The sequence below is a fragment of the Passer montanus genome, unplaced genomic scaffold (genome assembly GCF_014805655.1).
Source record: "Passer montanus isolate IOZ18808 unplaced genomic scaffold, ASM1480565v1 scaffold135, whole genome shotgun sequence".
NCBI classification, from domain to species: Eukaryota; Metazoa; Chordata; class Aves; order Passeriformes; family Passeridae; genus Passer; species Passer montanus.
The window spans coordinates 499,070-518,159 of NW_024360386.1; the positions used below are offsets into that span (position 1 = coordinate 499,070).

Below are 19,090 nucleotides of genomic sequence, written 5' to 3' on the forward strand. Positions count from 1 at the left end.
CATCCCATCCCATCCCATCCCATCCCATCCCATCCCATCCCATCCCATCCCATCCCATCCCATCCCATCCCCCTGGGCCTGCCTGGGATTGCTGAATGCCAGGGGGTCACTGGTGTGAGCAGAATTTCACTTTCATTTGCTCTCTTTCATTTGCTGACGATGATTTATGAAAAAATAAATGAGCGTGCGTGGAAAGCTGGATTTTAGTGCAAATGAGGGATGGGGAGTGGGGCTGGCAGTGGGGAGTGCAGCACAGCTCTCTGCTCCTGCTGATCCAGGCCTGACCTTTGCCTGCAGTGCCTCTTACCCAATTTGTTATCATTTGTGAGAAAATATTAGCCCTGCTGTACAATTTTACCCCTGTCTGGAGCTGGTATTTTATTCACTGATTTCGGTACATTTCGAGATTATCGTTCACAGGGAAGAAGCTTGGAAGATGAGGTCTTATAGTGGGAAGGAAAAATGTTTTCCTGTGCAATTTTTTGTAGTTGGTGCTGTCTCTTTTGGAATTTCAGGAAGTGTTTTTGCAGGAGTGAGACCTGCACTGCTCATAAAATGATAAATATTCCTCAGGACATGTTTACTCACCCAGTGACCACAGACCTGTGTCATCTGTGACTTTTATGGAAGAGTGATCTCTCCACTTACAGCCTTTTCCATTTTTCCCCCCCTAAAAATGTTTTCATCATATTGCTTTTCCATACATCAATGTCTTAAGCTAAACTGCTTTATTTTACCCAAAATTAAAATTGGAATGATGCTTCCCTTGGACTGGATTGTGGCATCCATGTGTGGTATGGAATCATGGAGTGGTTTGGGTTGGAAGGGACCTTAAAGGACAGCCAGTGCCATCCCCTCCATGGCAGGGACACCTCCCCTGTCCCAGGCTGCTCCAACCCTTCCTTGGGCACTGCAGGGATCAGGGGCAGCCCCAGCTGCTCTGGCAATTCCAGCCCAGCCAGCAATTCCTCATGGCCAAGATCCCATCCATGGCTGCCCTCTGGCACTGGCAGCCATTCCCTGGCTCCTGTCCCTTGTCCCCAGTCCCTCTGCAGCTCTCCTGGAGCCCCTGCAGGGGCTCTGAGGTCCCCCAGAACATTTTCCTCTCCAGGGTGAGCAATCCCAGCTCCCTCAGCCTGACACAAGTTAAATATTTGGAAGATGCCAAATCAATATTGAGGCATCAATAATGCCAAAGCCCAGGATAAAGTGCAGGTTGTTAAAATAAGGATTCAGCTGGTTTTGATGTAATCACACAGTGTGGGATTGTCAGGATTTTGTTGCCATGTTAACATCACTCCCTGGGATGCCCATGACTCAAAGCTACATCAGAGTTCTTGCAAGTGCCAGCACAACATTTTTGCCTCTCCACGCCCTGTTACCAGCAGCACTCCCAGGAAAATGATTTCTGAGAAGTTTGGAGCTGCTCAAACTTTGCTTTCTCCCTCCAGCTGGGCAGCCAGGTGCCTTGGTTATTACAGCTGAGGTCCAGCTGTGCCCAGGCTATAATAACCTCCTGAAAAATGCCACCTCTGTGTCATGGAGACATGGAGCAAAACAACATTCCAGTGATTTATCTCAGCCTGCAGGATCACAGAATCCTTCAGGCTGGAAAAGACCTTTAAGGTCATGGAGTCCAACCATTCCTAGCACTGCCAAGGCCACCACTGAGCTGTGTCCCCAAGTGCCACCTCCACAGGGCTTGGAAATCCCTGCAGGAACGGGGACTCCACCCCTGCAGCTGTTCCAATTCCATGAAGGAATTTTCCCAATATCAAAGCTGAGCCTTCCCTGGCTCAACATTTTCACACCTAGAAATCTTCTGAGCATCTTTCACCTGTACTTTGGGAATGAATGATTTTGTAGAACGGAGTCAAAGCCATCCCTGGATTTAGGGGAGATGGAAATCTGTTCTGAACCTGCCTGGCTTTAAAAATTGAAATTAGCAACTGATGGAAGCAAGCTGGGAGTTTGGAATATTCCAGTAAATCCGCAGAGAGGCCTTTTCAAGGCAAAGAGGAAAAGGGAAATTGCAGCCATCGTTAATTTATTGTGGGATTTTGAAGCTTGGCTCGAGTGCCACCTGTGAGGCAGGGGGGAGATGTGTGTGAGGAACACAAACAGGGCACTGCAGAGAAGTCAAGAATCAGTATTTGGAGTTTAATTTCTAATGAAGAAGTTGCAAAGACTCCAGGAGCACCTTGTGCTAAAGATGGGATTCTTGCCTCATGTTCTTTTAGAGTTTTTTCCCCAAGAGCTGTTCCTTTTGAATAATCAAGACACACTTATTTAAGAAAAACATCCCAAAAAAGTGATTTCTGGAACTGTCATTTTATGACAGTCTTTTGAAACAGCTTAAGTCCAAAATCAGCTTTACTGACTAGATATTAGCATGCCTGTAGGTGATACTAACTGAAATCTGTATTTATTCTGTTTTGGTTTTTTTTTCCAGAGTGCCCAGTTCTACAAAGTCACCACTGAGCAATACCAAAAAGCTGCTGATGAAGTCTCAGCTCGCTTCAAGTGAGTCCCTCCTGTTTTTTCCTGGCAGCTGGATGAGTTTTTACCACATTAAAATGCACAATCATTCCCCTTTCTTCCCTCACAGATCCTATCAGTCCCCCTGGCTGTTGAAAGGAGGGAATTTGGGAGAATTTGGAGGCCAATGTAGAGGAACCATAAGCTGCAGAGAATTGGGATACACACTTTGTATAAATTTATTAATTTATAGTTGATAAGAAGCATGAATTATTCTAAAAGTAGATCTGTTGGAGCACCAAAAATGAGATTCCAACTTTGCATCACAATCACACCATGGGAAGGATTTAAATGAGGAATTTCACTCTGCCCTCAACAGTGAAGGTCAGATGAAATAATTTTTATTAGTCCTGAAGAAAGTGAAGTGAAGATCTGGTAATTGATGGATCAAAGTGACAGTGACCCTTAGCCTTGGACCTTCCCTTTGGGCTGCTTCATCCCCCAGGCTCGAGGGTCCATTTATCATTTTAGTGAGGACACAGAACTTTTTACAACCTCAATTCTCTCCTCTAACCAAGGAATGCTGCAGAAAATGAATTATTCTGCCACGATTTTTGTAGATTTGTGGAGGGATTTTCTTCTGGTTTGTGTTTTGTTTTGGTTTTTGATGAGCAGGAAGAGAAAAATCCTTTCTGAGCTGCTGATAATGATACAAATAAAATTTCAAAGTATGAGAAAAATTCATTTTATCTCTTAACAGCAGGAATTGTTGACTATTCTTGGGTGTATATATAAAAAGTTTTGTAGTGTTTAATGGTCAGAGTATATTGAGCACTAAATTCATTTGTCTCTTAAACAAGAGGGACAGGATGACCATTGATTAAGGTCTGATTTAAACGTAATTTAGAGGGTTTTCCATCATGTCTGCAAATCCAGGAAGGTTGGGATGAAATTCCCACCTGGGTGTCTCCTTCCTCTGTTACAGGGGGATATTTTCAGCTTTCTGAATCCAGTGATTGCCTCATTTCACATGCATTATTCCAAAAGAAGCTTTTGGTGGGATTCGAAGTTTTGCTGAAGGGCTCTGGGTGGGTTTAGTGGGCAGAGGTGAGTTTGGGATTGGGTTTTTCCTCCTGATACATAAAGGATTTCCTAAGTAAATCAAATTCTTTGGGTTGTTTTTGTGCACAAATTGGGCTGATTGATGGAGCAGAGGCCATCAAAGAAATTTAAGAAAACCATTTTATAAGGTGCAGAAATGAAGGAATATTTACTGAGGAGGATTTGGACAGGGAATCACATTGTCTTAATTTTCTAGAAACTGAAGGTATAAATTGAAACCATTCATTTGACTGGTCTCTAATAGCAGTACTGCAATTGCACTTGAAACCAAATTTCCTAAAAATTATTGGGAATTTTTACATCAGTGGATCCAGTATTGGTCCATTGCCTTCCAAGAAAACAAAAGGAAAAAAATCAGGAAAGAAAAAGGTGCCTGAAATATGCACATAAATTGTGGCAGATTTGATGAAGTGCCTGAAATACCAATATTACTTTACAATTTAAAGGTTTTTCCTTACATCAAATCCTTTTAAACACCGTGTCTTTTTATTGAAGGTTTCAATGCAGGAGATGTTATTTTATCACTGCCTCTTTTATGGAACTTGATGGATAAATGAGGAATGATTTAGTGAGACCTGAAGATGCTCTTTTGCCACTTCTCATGTGCAGTTTAATTGCACGTGAGGATTGAGAGGACAGAGGCTCCAGTGGTGTTTAAAGAGTTGTTTAATTGGCTGTAAAAGAAGAATTAAATAAGGTTGAGCTGCTAAATTTTGTTAATGCATAAAGCCATGTGCTGCCTGTGATTGCAGGTTCCAAGTGCAAGATTAATGGATCTAATTGTGGTGTTACTAGCAAATAGTCTGACTTTATTTTAGGCATGTCTAGAATTAGGTACCCAGTTTCAGTGCTATAACTTGAATTTTTTCCACTTTTTAAGCATCACTTCCCAGAGCAAGAAGTGGATGATGTTGTTATATATTAAATATTTCCTGGATTTTCCTTCCTCCATTGAATCCCTGAAATTACATCCACTGTAGCTTCATCAGTCTTTAGGGATAATTAAACCCTATTAAAAGGGGGAAAATACAAATATCCCGCATGGGTTTGGATCAGAGACCTGGCAAGTCTTGTGTCTGCAGTTCCTGTTGCTGCCTGCATTAAACTGATATTCCAAATATCCATGAGGAATGTTTTATCTCCACCAAGGCCCTGACTCACATTGATCAAATTGGGAATTATCAAATGCTTCATCTCTTTACCAGCCTAATTCCCATTGATCAAATCCTAAATGAGCAGGTTCAGGCAGTTCCTGCAGTCCCCAAATCACATTAAAACAACATTACAGGGCCATGCTGCCCCTCCTAAAGCTGGAATTATCTTCCCACAGTTACATTATAACCCCAATTATTCCATTATGAAGATGGCTCTGTTATAATGAGGAGTTTACACAAGAAGAGAAGAATGCAACGTTACAGGAAGAGCTGGGCTTTGGGCAAGGATTTGAACTTTTCCTAATCAAATTCTCCCTTTGTTTTGTGGGTTTTTTCCCTTAATTTGGAGGGCTGGGAGCGGGAAATTTGGCAGCTGCAGCGGTGACATTTTATTCCCCCGTGGTGTCTCGAGCCAAGTGACATCTTCATTATTCATTTAAGAAGCAGAGAGGGCAAAGGCAGCCTAAAATAAATGTTTTTATCTTCGGTGGGTTTTGATTTCTGGTGGTGTATTTAGAATTCATGGCTGTGCAGCAGTGCTTTTTTCCTAAATATTCTGCCATTCCTCTCCATGGAATTGCTTCTTGCTGCTGGGGTTTTTTTTGGGAAAAACTTAATTCCCAGCCATCCAGACTGATGGAAATCCCAAGTCCTCCTGGGGGATTGACTGATCAGTTTGGGGTGAGGTTCTCCCCAGTAATGGAATTAATTCCCCAAAGTTTGCTTGGACAGTGACAGTTGTAATCCGAAGAATACAGCTGGAAGTTTTTGGTGTTTATTTTGAATCACAGGTTTTGGGGGGTTTATTCATTTATTATGAATCTTTTGGACATGACTGTCTCCATTAGTGCCCATAGCATGAATGGGAATAAATGACAAATCATCAATATGATATCTTCCTTTAATTAGGATTTCTCTATGACAAAGCTTGGGTCGTTAACATTTACTGAAAATAAAATGGAAGGCATTGTTATGATCAGAAAATCACTGAGTGGTTTGGGCTGGGAAGGACCTTGAGGATCATCCAGTTCCCCCCCCTGCCATGGACACCTCCCCCGTGAAGTTCTGTTTGATGCTCAGCTGTGAATATTTGAAATATTCCCAGTATTTCCTGGCTGTTCTGACTGATGTTATTGTGAGCTGTGAAGCTGAGAAGGAGCATGATGAAACCACAGTAAATTAATAACAGCAACACTTGGATATTCAGATATAATTGTCTCACAAAGCTGTGGTGCCAATTCTCTGGACACTGAGGGGAAAAAAAAAAAACCAGGGTAGAGAGAAAATCAGCTTTTTATTGATGACTTTGGACTGAGTCCAGGGAAGTGTGGCTTTATTTCCCTGTCCTCGTTACCCTTCTGATGTTGGGGCACATATGGTGACTTTTGAAGGGTTCTTGCACTGCCTGTAAATTGGAAATATTGATAGTTCCTTAATGCAAATATCTTCATGCTGCACTCACATACCTCTGTAACAGAAATCTGTGGTGCAGAGAGCCAGGCAAAGAATTTGTGCTTTATTTCTCCTTGTGCAGAGCCAGACTTCCAGTTTGTACCTTAAATAACATCATTGATTCCCAAAATGGTTTGGGTTGAAGGGACCTTGAAGCTCATCCCATTCCACCCCCTGCCATGGGCAGGGACACCTTCCTTAGACCAAATTGCTCCTGAATTAAAAGCAGCTGCTTTTAAAACCTGAAGTTAAAACTACAAATTACCAGTTATTTATAAAATACCACATACTGTTTTGTCAATAACAGAAAATAGGAAGCTACAAAAAATCCTGCAGGTTTTGTGCCTTTAGTTCAGCTTTTTTTTTGCTTAGCCAAGGGCAGTGAGCTCTGCACAGAAACCTGAATTAATGTTTTCTTTTACAAATACAGCAAATGGAGGTGGTGCTTTGTCAGGAGACAATCACTGCAGGGTTGTTTGTCCTGATGATGCTGTTGCTGGTGGTATCCTTGATTTTTTTGTCACGTGTTCTGTCTGGGGGTGATGGTCCCAAGTTCCTCCTGACATCCCTTGGAGAGGTGTGAGCTGTTTGTAAGTGATGCTGGGAATTCAGGAATTAAATCCCATAGCTCAGCTCATCCTTTCTTAGCAACAGAGGTGCCCAAAGGTCTCATTCCTCTTTCTGCTCTTGCACCTCTTCACACTCAGCTGTGTTGCCTCCAGGAGAGGTTTCTGAAGTGCTTCCAGCAGAGGTGTGTGGTCTCAAACCCATTTCACTCCCCAAGCCAAGTGCAGGTGCAGTTTTCCAGCATGGAAGTGATGCTGTCACCCCTCTTAGCTTGAAACCAGCCCAGATTCTGAGTGCACAGAGCTGCTTCAGCTGGGAACAGACACTGCTGAAGAGAGTTCAATAAATCTTTCCAGCCTCTTGTTTATCCTGCACATCCCAAACCCTGTTCCTTTTGAATAAACTCTTTTCTTTGCCCAGTTCTTTCAGTCAGGGCTTGGATTCACCTGAGGGCTGCAGGAGCAGAGCTCACTCAAGAATTCTCTTGCACTTTCTGCTGCTTTGTACAGGAGATTTTGCTTTGACCCAGGGACCTTAAAAATCACCCAGTTCCAGTTTAAAGAGGGGACTTTGGTGGGCAGCAGCTCCCCTGCCTCAGTTGCTCTGCACCTATAAACAAATAAGAGAATCCTTTGGCCCTTCTCCAGTAATCCCTTGGAATCTCAGAATTCCCTAAGGGCATTTTGCAGTGTGTTCACCTGTGATTGTCAGGTCAGCCACGACAAGTCTGGGTTTCCCTGCAGCCACTCAGGTATTTAACTGTGTTTCTTTGATCACTGCAGTCCATTAGGAGCCAGGGCTGGATAAAACACGAATTGTGCATTTGGAGCTGGATGCAGATCCCTTCAGAGCAAACTGGGAACCTGGTGGAATATCTGTATGTTTGTCTTTCACAGAGGATCTGGGCATGAGGATGTGTTTTCATTGAAATCTCTGAGCTCTGATGTGAAATTTAAACGTGCTTGTTTGGTCAGGAGGCAGGATGAAAGCTCTGACAGTGTTTTTTGAGAGTTACATTATCTTTTAAAATCCATTATTCAAAATTTAGATAGCACATTAATAAAGAGGGCAAGTCACTTCTTTCCATCTTTGGCAAATCTTTTTTTTTTCCTTTCTAGAAATCATGGATACATTCATTAAATCTCCCCTCAGGCTATCCCCAGCTTCTCCCACAGTGAGATCCTTTACTCTCTGTAATGGAGAAAGCAATCTTAAAATTCATGTTTGTAAAGCATCAAGTCAGGAGTAAGAATCTTTTTTTTTTCTATGAATTAATGTGTAAAATAATAGATTTTTTGGGAGGGGGGACAGGTAGAACAGGATAATTATTGTAGGATATTGTTCTGGGGGGATAACTGTGTAGGATAAAGTGGGATAACTGAGTGGGATGGAGTAGAGTAACTGTGTAGGATATTGTGGGATAACTGTGTAGGATATTTTGGAATCATGGTGTAGGATATTGTGGGATAACTCTGTGGGAAAATTTGCCTGTGGAAGGGAGTTGGAAGTGGATGAACTTGATGTTCTTGAAGCCTTTTCCAAGCTGAACCATTCTGTGATTTCATGGTCTGCAGGTCCTTTCCCTATTCAGAAGGTTCTTTTCCTGTTCAGGGTGGATGTGTTGGAAAGAGAGATGTGTTCAGTCACTGCTGCTTTTCTCCATTTTCTGCATTTTCTCCATTTTCTGCATTTTCTGCATCTCCATTTTCAAGCATTTTCTGCTTACAGAGAAACAGAAAGTCATTTGAAAGACTTTCCTGTGAAAGAAGTGAGTGAAACTCTGCCCTCACACCTTGGTGTCTCCCAGTGGGATTGGTTCTGATTCTCCTTTGGGAATTTGTAAATAGTTTATTTATTTATAAATATTTGTGCTGGAAATCAGCCCAGTGCTGGGGGAATTCCTGCATGCCCTCGTTGGGACAATCCCTGCTCTGGCTGCAGCTTTGGGAGCTGCTCCTGAGGAATGAGCAGCTCCTCCTGGTGTGGTTGGCATTCCAGGGCACATCTGGCTGCCTCCTCCCTCTCCAGGTTTATTCCAAACAAGGAATAAAGCCTCTTGTTTTAATGCTTATCCTTTGTTGGGATTTCCTCTGAACACGAGTCGCAGATTTCCCAATTACAGCATTAAAGCTGGGAGGTTAAACCCCACAGCAGCTCCTTTTTGTTATTAATTTGTTCTGTATTTCCTAATCTTTTGTGGCTGAGATTTACAAATACCTTTTCTAAGGATGTTTTTAATGAGGCCAAGCCATCTGTAGGATCAAATCCTACAAATCTCACCTGGGAGCCTCCAGCACAGACCTCCCTTTGGAGAAGGGAGAATGTTTTCCAGAGCTGCTGGTGGGATTTTTTGAGGAGAATTCACCTGTTCCTGAACACAGGGTGAAGAATAAATTACCAGTTATCTCTGTTACCACTTGACGTGTGGTTCCCCTGGTTTTTTTTAATCTCCTTTTCAGTAGTGTTGGAAAATCAGGGGAAAAAATACACCACAGCCATTCTGCTTGGACTGCACCTGAGGGAAATCACAGTTTAAAGGCAAAGTAGGCAGTAAATATTTGGGGAAATAATCCCAAATCATGGGGTTTGTTGCAAAGGGCTGTCAGACTTGGCAAATAAGGTTTGTAAAACGAGTATTTAGGTTTCTTTGAAGTGCTTAAATCACAGAATGGTTTGGGTGGGAAGGAACCTTAAAACCCATCCAGTGCCACCCTGCTGTGGCAGGGACACCTCCCACCATCCCAGGCTGCTCCAGCCCCAGTGTCCAGCCTGGCCTTGGGCACTGCAGGGATCAGGGGCAGCCCCAGCTGCTCTGGCAATTCCAGCCCAGCCAGCAATTCCTCATGGCCAAGATCCCATCCATGGCTGCCCTCTGGCACTGGCAGCCATTCCCTGGCTCCTGTCCCTTGTCCCCAGTCCCTCTGCAGCTCTCCTGGAGCCCCTGCAGGCCCTGGAAAATACAAATTAATACAGATCAAGTCCCCCCTCTCCTCCTTCAGAGGATGTGGGTACCACTGTGGTAAGTTTATTAATTCTGTCAGATTTTCAGTTCAGTGCCTGAATATAAAAACCCTCAGTCCCACAGATCTGTGCTAAAAGAAATGCCTGAAATCCTGATAATTTCCCCTTCTAACTTCAGTTCCTTAAACATGACCCACGTTTTCCTGGGGTCTCTATTTTGTGTGTGGTAGCACAATACACATTTTTCAAGCTAGGAGGGGAATAATTTCATTTTATATTGAAAGAAATGAGAAAAGCAGTTATTCCTTTCAAACTTCCCTTGCCACTTAGCGTGGCTCCCACTTCCAAGCCATTTAGGAGCTCCATTAAGCCCCTGGGTTTGCTCCTGTGCATGCATTAGGAGCAGAGCTGGGGTAATATGGAACAGATTTGCTGTATCATGGACACATTTATGAAGATTGATAACAGCCAGGGCTCGGTGTTAACTTTTATTTTCAAACAGGCTGCAGGAGAAACTGCCTGGTATTGCTTTGAGGCTTTGATTTATGAAAAGGTTTGCTGCATGAAAAAGACATCCCATAAAGCAGCTCTGCTGGCAGGAGCATTATAAAGTAGGGTTGTGAGTAGAGCAAACAATAACTAACTGTAATTATGTTCATTATTGTCTCTCTGAACTCCCTGTACCTTTTGGGGGGGGGTTTGCACTTATTCCCTCCTCAGCTTTTAAGTGGACTCACCTTTCCCACTGAGTGGGATGAAGGTGAGAAAATCCTGCTGGTTTCCAGTGGCAGCACCCCCAAAAGAGGCTTTTTTTGTTTGTATGGAATGAAAGAGGTCACTGGAATTATACCTGCTTGCACAAATGATGCCAGGAGGAGGAGAAGGAGGAAAGGTCTGTGGTAAAAAATGCTGTTTCTCTTACAAATCCCATCACTGATTCATTTTCCCCTAAATTATGACTGATCAGTGAGGGTTATTTCAGACTGTTGCGTTTAAGCCCCTTCAAAACAAACCCAAAAATCCCAACATGATGGCAAAGATCACCAGGTTTCAGAACTATTTTCCTTCTCTCAAACCATCCTTTGTAGCAAGATGAGCCTCAGGAGCAGCAAGATGAGTTCTTCACTCAGCAGCAATTAGCAGAAAACTTTAGTGAGAACCTATTGAAATCAAGGGGCACGACCTAACTGGGAAAAATGTGAGTGGTTAATCTAAAGTTTGTCAAACTTGAGCTGCTTTAACTTAAAAGCATCCCTTTACCAAACTACCTGAAGACCTTGCAAAAAGAAATAGGAGCTTGAAAATCATCTCTGCTGAGGTTATAAAACACAAGAATGACTTTCTTGGAGCAGAGTGAAGTTCTGTTAAATAAGCCAGTGTTTAATTAATGCTGCCAGCACATGGAGGGGGTGAGGAGAGACCTTTGAAAGGTTTTTGTGAGCTGGCACTGAGGTTTCCATCAGGACCCTCTGGGTTCAGCCTCAGACTGCTCCTCTGGTGCCCTCACAGATCCAGGGAATGGTTTGGGTTGGAAGAGACATTCCAGTTCAATGGGCAGGGACACTTCCCACTGTCCCAGGCTGCTCCAGCCCCAATGTCCCAGGCTGCTCCAGCCTGGCCTTGGACACTCCAGGGATCCAGGGGCAGCCCCAGCTTCTGTGAGGGTGAGGGGCTGGGAACACAACCCTGAGAGGAGCCCCTGAGGGAGCTGGGGGGGCTCCCCTGGAGAAAAGGAGCCTCAGGGCTGCCCCCAGCCCAGGGAACATTTCCATCTCCGCCAGGGGCTCCAGCCCTGGGAGCATCTTTGTTGTCATGTCTTACAGCACCCATCAACAGGCGGTGAAAAATTACTTGAAAAATAATTTAAGTCATGAGAATAATGAAAAAATGTGAATGTTGGCATTTACAGCTCACCCCTCCAGCTCCAGTTCCTGACCTGGTCCTGGTATGGGAAACATTTCCCTTTCTCGAATGCCATAAAGGATGTTGAGGGCATTCTGTTTAATGTTTCTATAGCACATTGCATACTTTTTATTAAAATATTATTATTTCATTATTTTTATTTTAAAATATATTTATTGCTTTATTATTAAAATATTTTTTATAAAATTATTGTCATTAAAAATAAAAATTAACTATGAACTATCATACCTTAAATAAAGTAACTCCCCCATTAAACACTACTATACCAAACAGTACTGTTTCATTTTTATTATTAAAAATAAATTTCTTATTTAAATTATTATTATTTAAAAATAGATATTAACTATGAACCATCATACCTTAAATAAAATAATTCCACCATTAAACACCACTATACCAAATAATACTGTACCAAACAGTACTAATTTATTTTTATTATTAAAATAAATTTATTACTAAAATTATTGTTATTAAAAATAAATATTAACTATGAATTATCATACCTTAAATAAAATAAATCCACCATTAAACACTACTCTACCAAGTATGTTAAACTCCAATACAAACTAGAATCCAGAACAACAAAATAATATACCCCTATTAACATTACCAATACATTTTTCTCCATTCCTTTAACAACAAAATGCAAACCTCAGTTTACTTTCACCTAAAAAAACATACAGCACACCTAAAACCAACTACCCCAAAAATAAAAACACAACCCCACCATCTACCATAAACCAATCCAAACAACATAAATAAAAAGTAAAACTCCAAATCATCTGCAATACATCAATAAAGTCATTGTGTAGAAAAACACAACAACAAATGTATTTAAAAAAAGAGAAAAAATCCTCTAGATCTCTTAAGGCTGAGATATATCAGAGCAAGGTGCAGTGGCCACTGGTTCTCAGCACCCTGAGATTATTGGGATTATTGCTCTTTGTTGGAGCTGATGACATTTGATTGTTGGGTGCAGTGGCCACTGGTTCTCAGCACCCTGAGCTCAGTGGGATTATTGCTCTTTGTTGGAGCTGATGACATTTGATTGTTGCAGCCCAGCTGATTCTATTTTATGAAAAGAGTGGCTTGGCCTCATCCCAATCCAAGATTTGCAGGATCACACGTGGCCTTTGTGGCTTAGCAGAGTGAATCCAAGCCTGTTTTCTTCAATAACTTTGTGGCCAAATGAAAAATTGGCATTTATTTTGCTTTCTCTTAAGATTACAACCTTCAGTTCCCTGGAGTAATCGTCACCCACGCGAGCGGCGAGGCTTGAAGTGTTTAACTGGTGATTGCTTTTTCTGGACGCTGCTTCTGCCCATAATATCTTTTATTTTTGTGGTCACTTAACAGGGGTTTGGGGCCTTTTATAGCTGAAGAGAATAGTTAAATATATATTGCTCTGGAGAGTAATATTTGGATAATAATGTGCCGCGAGTTAGTGTCTTGTGGTGCTTTGTGTTGAGTGCTGTAGTTGACCTTTGCTAGAGAGGAAAAAAGTGCCTGCTTGTTAGAACATATTATTTAGCACCTTTAGAAAGGCAAAACTAGTTGGTTTTGGGTGTTTGGTTTTTTTTTAGTGTGAGGCTCAGTGAAGATTTTATCACCAAGGTTTGGGGATGATGGGGTGATGTGCAGTGAGTTGTAGCTCTTAGGAAATAAGTGGCAGTAATAAATTCACAATGTGCTTTGCTGTCCTGTGTTTGGTTTATGCTGCTCATTTGGATCTGTCTGTATTTTTTGTGTGTCTTTGTGCTTTACACACACAGTGATATAAATTAGTGTGGAAAATGTAATGCAGGGATGGGGACGACATTAAAACAGATCATTTAAGTGGGTGAAACTCTTGTCTTTTTTGCCACATTTATATAGAAGCAGGTTTCAAACTGTTGCAGAATTATTTTTTTCCTTTAAAAATTAGAAATATCAAGGTTTAATCTGTCAGGTAATAGTTGTTAATATATCCAAGTAGTCCTGCAACAGGCATCAGCCACTTCTATGAGAAATATCAGCAAAGTATCAATTCAGTCTCCCAGAGCCTGGATCTGCCTTTCCACGAGCTGGAGCTGGAGCTGAGGAGAGCTTTGATTCCTTTGCTTCCCTAAACTTTGAGAAACCCCCTCCAAATTCCTTATTAGGAGTAAATAGTAAGGAGTTCTAGCACATGGTGTTGTTTGCAGAGATGATCCTTGACTTGTGTTCTCCTGAACAGCCAAGTGGAATCTTGCCAGCCTTCATTAAATAATTTCTTTTTCGGGTGAGTAAGGCTGAGCTCAAGTGATACCACATGCAAGCTCTAAAAATAGTCTGTGATCTGGGTTGACATGATGAGGTTTGGATGCAAATGTTGGTTTGCTGATGATATAATCATGGAATTGGAGAGGTTGGCTCCATCCACGCTGAGCTGATGGGACTCTGGAGCTGGGAAGAGTTTGGAGTTTGTCCTCAGCAGTGGTGGGACAGGCTTGGCTACATCTGGGATCATTCTTTGGCTCTGAACTTCTCAAAATTAGGAGCTGGGTTTGATCTGTGCAAGGCCAAGAAGTATTTCTCTGTATATTTCTATATATAACATTTAGGTACTACAAAATATTCCGCAGAGATAAAACTGCTCCTCCTTGAGTTCCTTCTAATTAAAGCCTGCAGTTGCTAAATTCTCTTTCCTACTTTGTAGCAGCATCCATGCCCCTGTTAGAAGGAATTTGTATCATTGCCATGCATGTGATTGTTTATTTTAGTATCCTGCTATTCACTAAAAACTGTCCCTTAAGCTAAAAAGAAAAGTGCATCCTAAATTTGGGTAATTCCAACACGCTGCTCCCTTTGCAGCTGCAGGAACCAGCTGTGGGAGAGGTACATTTGTGCATTAATGGTTGTGTGCTTTGGATTTGAAGAGGGTTTTTCTTCTATTTTTGGAGGGGAGGGGAATTTTATAAACAAATAGTGGTTTGGGATCATGCAAATCGGTTCATATCAGTTTAAATAAAAGTATTCAAACTCATTTTGCCTTTCAGGGTGGATGGGAATCCTGTCTTTATTTATGGGAATCCTGTCTTAATGATAGCTTGCTTCTCGAGATATTTGGAATTTAGGCAACCACAGCAGGTCAGATCAGAGTCTCCTGAGCTGGGAGTGGGTTTTTAGGGAATGCTGTAAAAATGAGGGAATTACTCAGTGATACCATTTTGCCTTCAAACAAGTGGTGGTGTGGGGCTTTCCTGAGGCAGATCTTGCTTGTGATCTCCTGCTGGGACCTCACACCTTCCTGTAGAATTCTTTTTGAACCTAAATGTGCTTTTGATACCCCCAGTATGCTCTGACAGTGAGTCCCAGCTTTTCTTTGGGAAAGGATTGTAAACTCACTGCTAGGAAACCTGTCTGGCTGCCTCTGTCCTGTAATCCATTGATGATTTCATCCTGTAATTCATTGATAATTGAGATCCAGCTCTTGCAGTTGTCCTCTGGGCTGAAGAAGTATGGTCCTCATGTGTTGTCCTGAAGGTTGTCCTTGGCAACCAGTTCATCCAACAAATTAGGATTCACAACCAGGATATTTTTTCCTGATCCTCATCCTGTTGTCTTCCTCCTCAGTCCTTGCTTAGCTTTTCTTTGGGAAAGGATTGGATTATTTTTTTGCATTGTAAACTCACTGCTAGGAAACCTGTCTGGCTGCCTCTGTCCTGTAATCCATCGATGATTTCATCCTGTAATTCATTGATAATTGAGATCCAGCTCTTGCAGTTGTCCTTCTCTGGGCTGAAGAAGTATGGTCCTCATGTGTTGTCCTGAAGGTTGTCCTTGGCAACCAGTTCATCCAACAAATTAGGATTCACAACCAGGATATTTTTTCCTGATCCTCATCCTGTTGTCTTCCTCCTCAGTCCTTGCTCAAGAAAGACTTTAAAGATGTGCATAACTTGTGGAATTGCTCAAGCCTGGAATGGTTTGGGTTGGTAGGGACCTTAAAGCCCATCCAGTTCCAGTTCCCTTCCCTTCCCTTCCCTTCCCTTCCCTTCTCTTCCCTTCCCTTCCCAATTCCAAATGTCAGAATGTTTGAAATGGATCTTTATTTGCTTTTGACAAGGCTGGGTAAGAGATGAAATAAATGAGAGGATGACAAACATTTGCCTGGGATTTTGGGGGTGCTGGGGTTTTTGGAGAAAAGATATAAAATAACACAGGGAAGATTAACACTGGACTTGATTATGAGTAGCACAAAAGGTGGTGTAAGCTGTATTCCAATCTTTAAGTCATTTATTTAGCATTCCTCTGTAGATTTTACATTCTCAATTGCAGAGCAGAAACCACTGTGGTTCCCTTCCAGCATTTCAGCAGAGATTCATTAGGAAAATTCTTTCTTTTACACCTTTTGGAGAAGTCACACTCCGCATCCGAGTGTAAATAAAAGCAAGAATCAACTCTGCAGTACTTGATCTTTTGCTGGCAGCACTTCCCACGCAGTGATGGTGAGGGCTGTGTGTGGGCACAGCTTGATTAGGGACCAGCATTTGTAGATATTCAGCAATCAGATCTGTGTTATTCCTTCCAAAGCACTGGGAGAAGGACGGAACCATTTGGTTTGTGCCTCACACGTTCCGTAACGCGCCTTCGAGTCGTCACCTACTGCATGTGCGAAAACAATCTTTAAAAATAGTTTAATATAAAGAGTAAACTAATGGAAAAACTAAAAATAATGGTGCAGCAATGAGGACCTTCATTACCATATGCCCTTTTGTCTTTTTTTTCCCTGGGTTTTGTTTTACAATCATTTTCTGTGCTACAAACCCGTCCTGTGGATTCGCTCGGCAGCGATGCTGCTGGGAGAGGCTTTTTGGGTGAGGCAATGTTAAAAAAAGAAGAAACCTCTCACCAGCACCTTTTTGGGTGGTGGTGGAGGGCACAAGTGCCTTGCTGCTGTTTTAGAGGTATCCTCCACACTTCAGCTTTGAGCTGCCTGTCCCTCAGGGTCTCCTGAGCTGGGCTCATGTTTCTCTTGCTGCCTCCATATGTACAATCCCTCCACTGTGGCCTTTCCTGTCCATCTGCTCAGCTTAATCCATCTCTGCTCAGGCTACCAACCTTTATTTTACTTTTTTTTTTCCTCCTGTCCAAAAGAAATAGAATCTTGCCCTGACTGTGTCTGGTGAAAATAGATTTTCCTACCCCAAATTCACATCATCCCCTTTCATCCTGCTGCTGGCTTCCTCACCAGAGTTCTCCAGGAAAATCACACATCTTCACTTTCCCAGCCCTGCCTGTCCCGTTTTTGCTTCCCTGCTATTTCCAGTTCCCTACTGGCTTCTCTCTGAAGCACTCGTGACTTTACCCCTCACTCATTCCCTTTCCAAACTGCCCAGAGCAGCTGTGGCTGCCCCTGGATCCCTGGAAATGTCCAAGGCCAGGTTGGACAGGGCTTGGAGCACCCTGGGATGGTGAAAGGTGTCCCTGCCCATGGCAGGGGTGGCACTGGATGGGTTTTAAGGTCCCTTCCAACCCAAACCATTCTATGAAAGATGTTTTGCTCTTTCTCAGCAGGAATTTCTGCTGGACACAGACAATATTAATTGATTAAACTCCCACAAATCCTTCTGAAACTCGTCTTGGCTCTTCATAAAGCACCTGAAAACAATTCAGCTGTTACACCCTTGAGGGTGTGTATTGCCTGAGTTTCCTTTTGTTTCACCATTTGTTCACATCATTTCTTCTTCCTTATCCTTGTGTTTATTCTGAGAACACTGAGAAAAGGAACACTGAGAAAAGAAACGCTTTGCTTTTTTTTTTGTTGTTTATTTTGCATTCTGCCAGGTCTTGCTCCTCTCCTCCATCAGCAGGACTAAATAAAACAGGTCAGAACATCCTCTCCAACACCCTCCTGTGCTGCTGCTCTGGGGCTCAGTGGGATCACGTTCATTTGTAGGGTTTTGTTTTCAAGTGAAGACTTCCCTGGACTTCCCCAGCACAGCCCCATGCTGGGAACCACCCCCAGTTTGTGGTTCGGATGTGCCGAGCTGCTCTGGGGAGGAGGCACAGCAAGATTTGATCTTAAAAGGCTGCGGGTTGGACACAGAGGATCAGTCTGCTCTGTTTAATTCAGTACTTCACAAGTAGCCAAGGGTTACACAAATAAAATCAGCTGCCTTTGATAGGTGTCAGCACTTTAATGAGGAATTAAATTAAGCCCTGGGTACTCCTGCCCATCTCGTGGCACTATTTTTATCCCACGCTCTGCTTTTTTGTTGCTATATTTTTTCCCCCCCCATATTTTATGACAATTGCTTGAAGTCCTGATCTGGGGGGGGATTATGCCAGATACCTGCACAGCTGGAAACTCATCAGCCATTCAGATTCCTTCAGTGAGAGTGTCAGTTTTAGCACGAAACTCGCAAAGCTCACCGTGGTGATTTCAAATTTCCTCTTTAGTAGACATTTTGTTTGAATGCCATGAAGGGGCTCCTCTCCCCAAGCCCCCAGGAGCACAATAAGCTATGCTCTTTGAGAGAGCCCAGATGAGTACAAAGTTCCCTTCATTAAATTTTCTTTTCATGCTTTAGCATAGAATATTTCTTTTTAAGACTGTCTTGCTCTCGTTTCTTTTTGTGTTTCCATCCTATTACCTTTATGAGGTTGTGATGCATCAACTATCTGGAAAAGGTGGGTGCACAGCTCCCTCAGAGGTTTATTCCAGCACTCAAAGATTATTCTGGCATGGGAGGTGCTTCAGGAGCAGCTGGAGAAGGGAAAGCAGATGAAGGAATTGCAAACTTAATAAAACCACTCTGTTCCTCACATGCCATGTGGCTGCTGCTCATATTGACTCGTGCTGAGAAAAGCACAAGATTGGAGATTTTGGGGGTGTTGGTTCTGTTAAGGAGCTCTGGAGTTGCACTGAGTGGAGCTGGAGATCTGTCAGCATTCCCTGGCATTCCTGCTGCACTCCCGTGGTTTGTGGTTTTCCTTCAGTTTACTTGTGAGCAGTTAATTAAATAAATAAATCAATGAGGTGTAGGACACAGACTGGCTTATTTTACAGGGGAAGATCGTGAGAGGACAAGGGGCAAGAGATTGAAACTGAAAGAGAAGGGATTCAGATGGGATATTGGGAAGGAATTCCTGGCTGGAAGGGTGGGGAGGCCTTGGGATGGATTTCCCAGAGAAGCTGTGGCTTCCCCTGGATCCCTGGAAGTTTCCAGGGTTGGACATTGGGGCTTGGAGCACCCTGGGACAGTGGGAGGTGTCCCTGTCCAAGGCAGGGGTGGCACTGGATGGGTTTTCAGGGCCCTTCCAACCCAAACCATTCCGTGATACTCTGGTGACACTTTTCCTTCTGCATGTCCCAAAACACAGATCTCTCTCAGGACTTGGGATAGTTCAGGACCTCCTTCTCCGAGGATCTCCTCGCCCTGCCTGGGACCAGACCAGGTTGCTTTATC

General features: G+C 42.8%; 1 protein-coding gene across 2 annotated transcripts in view; it reads left to right on the plus strand.

The window, feature by feature from the left end:
- Nucleotides 1-19,090, plus strand: part of CHCHD3 (coiled-coil-helix-coiled-coil-helix domain containing 3) — a 128,804-nt gene that overhangs the window by 99,953 nt on the left and 9,761 nt on the right. For both annotated transcript variants that reach the window (XM_039699484.1, XM_039699482.1), the window contains exon 6: nt 2,453-2,523. In XM_039699484.1, coding sequence (XP_039555418.1) covers nt 2,453-2,523 — 71 coding nt within the window. The remainder of the gene's footprint in view (nt 1-2,452; nt 2,524-19,090) is intronic.